We start from the raw sequence: 2,392 nt of genomic DNA, 5'->3' as shown, positions 1-2,392 counted from the left end.
CGGAGCATCGTGCATCCACCTCCATGGAAAAAATTTCACCTTTATTGGTTACACATGATCGAGATTTGACTCCACTACTTTGTTTAATTTTTTTTAAAGAAAACCCATCATAGGAATTATATTAACAAATCATTGGACAAAAACATCAACCATACGAGTAGGGGTTACATTGTTCTATACTTTCCGACCAATTTTCTGTTGGATTAAAGTGAGTAAAAACCAAATTTTTTGGAGGTTGATTAGTTTGCTCCACAAGGAGGTTGTGGCCTACAATGTTTGCCCACAAGTGGGTTGCGGAGTAGACTTTTTATGTCTATTTTATAAGGAAAAATCAGCCTACTCCACAAGTAGGTTGTGGCCAACAACAATTGCCCACAAGTGGGTTGTAGAGTAGACTTTCATGTCTACATACATTCAACTTTTAGCATTCTTCCTTCATCTCTTGGATTCTCTTGTAACCCCCCATTTAATTGGATGTTTATTGTGATTTAATCTTCCTTTGATGTCTAGATTCATCCTCTTGTTCTTCATCTTTCATTATATAATTCCATAATTGAAAAATAAGAAATACACAATCATCAAACACATTAAACTAAACACAATTCTCTCTTTGGGCATAAGTTTACTAGTCTCCAACCTCCCACCCAAAAGTGCCTTTGTGTAGGAATGGTGTGTGTAACCTTAGGGAACGTGCCGGTGATTACAATTGTGCACCCCGGTTGCGCCGGATTTCGTTTTCAAGTCAGTGATCATTATCACGCCACACCGAAATTTCTTTGAGTATTATTTTCTCTTATCTTGTTCATTTTGTTAACTATTTGTTCTAGACCCTACTTATATAACAACAATTTGAAAACGAAATAATGTCTATTGCAACTAGTGTTATGAACAAGACCCTTCCCGACCTCTCTAAGTTGGAACCTCTTGATGGTGACAACTATAAGAGATGGTCTCAAAAGTTACTAATTTTCTTTGAGCAAATTGAAATAAATTATGTGCTATATGAAGACATCATTGAGGTGCTCAAGAAGGCGGAAGAACAAGCCGCTATCGCTACGACAACCGTTGCGGCCATTGTGACGGAAGCTTTGAAGAAGAAGGAAAAGGACAACAAGCTAGGTCGTGGTCATCTTCTCAATCATATGAACAACACCTTGTTTGACTTGTTTGTCAATTTCAAGTCAAGTAAGGTTATTTGGGATTCCTTGGAGAAGAAATATTGTTCGGATGACGCGGGAAAAAAGAAGTACGTTGTGGGCAAATGGATCAATTTCAAGATGGATGATGAGAAGCCAATCATGGGTCAAGTCCATGACTATGAAAACTTAGTGACCAAAATTCTTGGTGAAGGCATGAAGATGTGTGAGACTCTTCAAGCCAATGTTCTCTTGGAGAAATTTCCTCCATCTTGGAATGACTACCGCAATTCCTCGAAGCATAAGAAGAAGTACATAACACTTCAAGAGCTCATTAGCCACATGAGAACCAAAGAGGCTAATTGCCTTAAGGATAATTTTGAAAATTTGTATTTTAAAGCTAATATTATTGAATCTTCTTTGAATAAGTCTAAAAACAGGAAAAATTCTAAAAAGAATGGAAACAACAAGTCCAAAGGAAATTTCACTCATAACAACAAAATCCAAAAGCCTAAGGGAGCATACTATGTGTGTGGAATCATTGGAAACAAAGCATACCAATGCGACTGAAGGCATGGAGCCAAGAAATATGGCAATACCTCCTAAGCAAACATTATGGAAAAGGAAGAAACCATTGCAGCAGTGGTGGTTGAAGCCAACTTGGTGGAGAACAAAATTGAGTGGATTTTGGACACCAGAGCATCAAGGCATTTTTGTGCTAACAAGGCTTTGATGACCAAGTTTGAAGACGCAATCGGCGACGATCATGCCTACATAGGGAATAGTAGCACCGCCGGAGTTCTTGGCAAAACAAAGGTCCATCTTAAACTCACCTCCAGAAAAACTTTATTTTTGAACAATGTGTTGTATGTACCTTCTCTTAGGAGAAATCTTGTTTCGAGAGCCCTTCTCAACAAAGCCGGCCTAAAACTTGTCTTTGAGGCCGACAAGATTGTGATGTCTAAAAATGGAGTCTTTGTTGGGAAAGGTTACCTCAATAATGGCTTGTTTGTGTTGAATGTTATGAATGAGAATAATGAAAGTACTTCTTTTGCTTATATTGTTGAGTCTTTGGATGTTTGGCACAACCGTTAGGCCACTTAAATTCTTCTTACTTGAAAAAATTAAGGGACATGAACTTGATTAATTTTTCAGTAGATGACAAACTTGACAAATGCCAAATTTGTGTTGAGGCCAAACATACTAAGAAAACTTTTAAGCAAGTGGTCTCAAGAAATACCAAATTACTTGAATTG

General features: G+C 37.6%; 1 protein-coding gene across 1 annotated transcript; it reads left to right on the top strand.

Moving 5' to 3' along the window:
• The first annotated feature begins 863 nt into the window (after nucleotides 1-863).
• On the top strand, nucleotides 864-1,706 carry LOC145577800 (uncharacterized). The gene has a single exon (XM_081635239.1). The coding sequence runs from the start codon at nucleotides 864-866 to the stop codon at nucleotides 1,704-1,706; it is 843 nt and encodes a 280-aa protein (XP_081491365.1).
• The last annotated feature ends 686 nt before the right edge of the window (nucleotides 1,707-2,392 follow it).

The sequence above is a fragment of the Chenopodium album genome, chromosome 14 (genome assembly GCF_948465745.1).
Source record: "Chenopodium album chromosome 14, dcCheAlbu1.1, whole genome shotgun sequence".
Lineage (NCBI taxonomy): Eukaryota > Viridiplantae > Streptophyta > Magnoliopsida > Caryophyllales > Amaranthaceae > Chenopodium > Chenopodium album.
The sequence above is the reverse complement of the archived record's forward strand: the minus strand, read 5'-3'. Positions and strand labels throughout refer to the sequence as shown.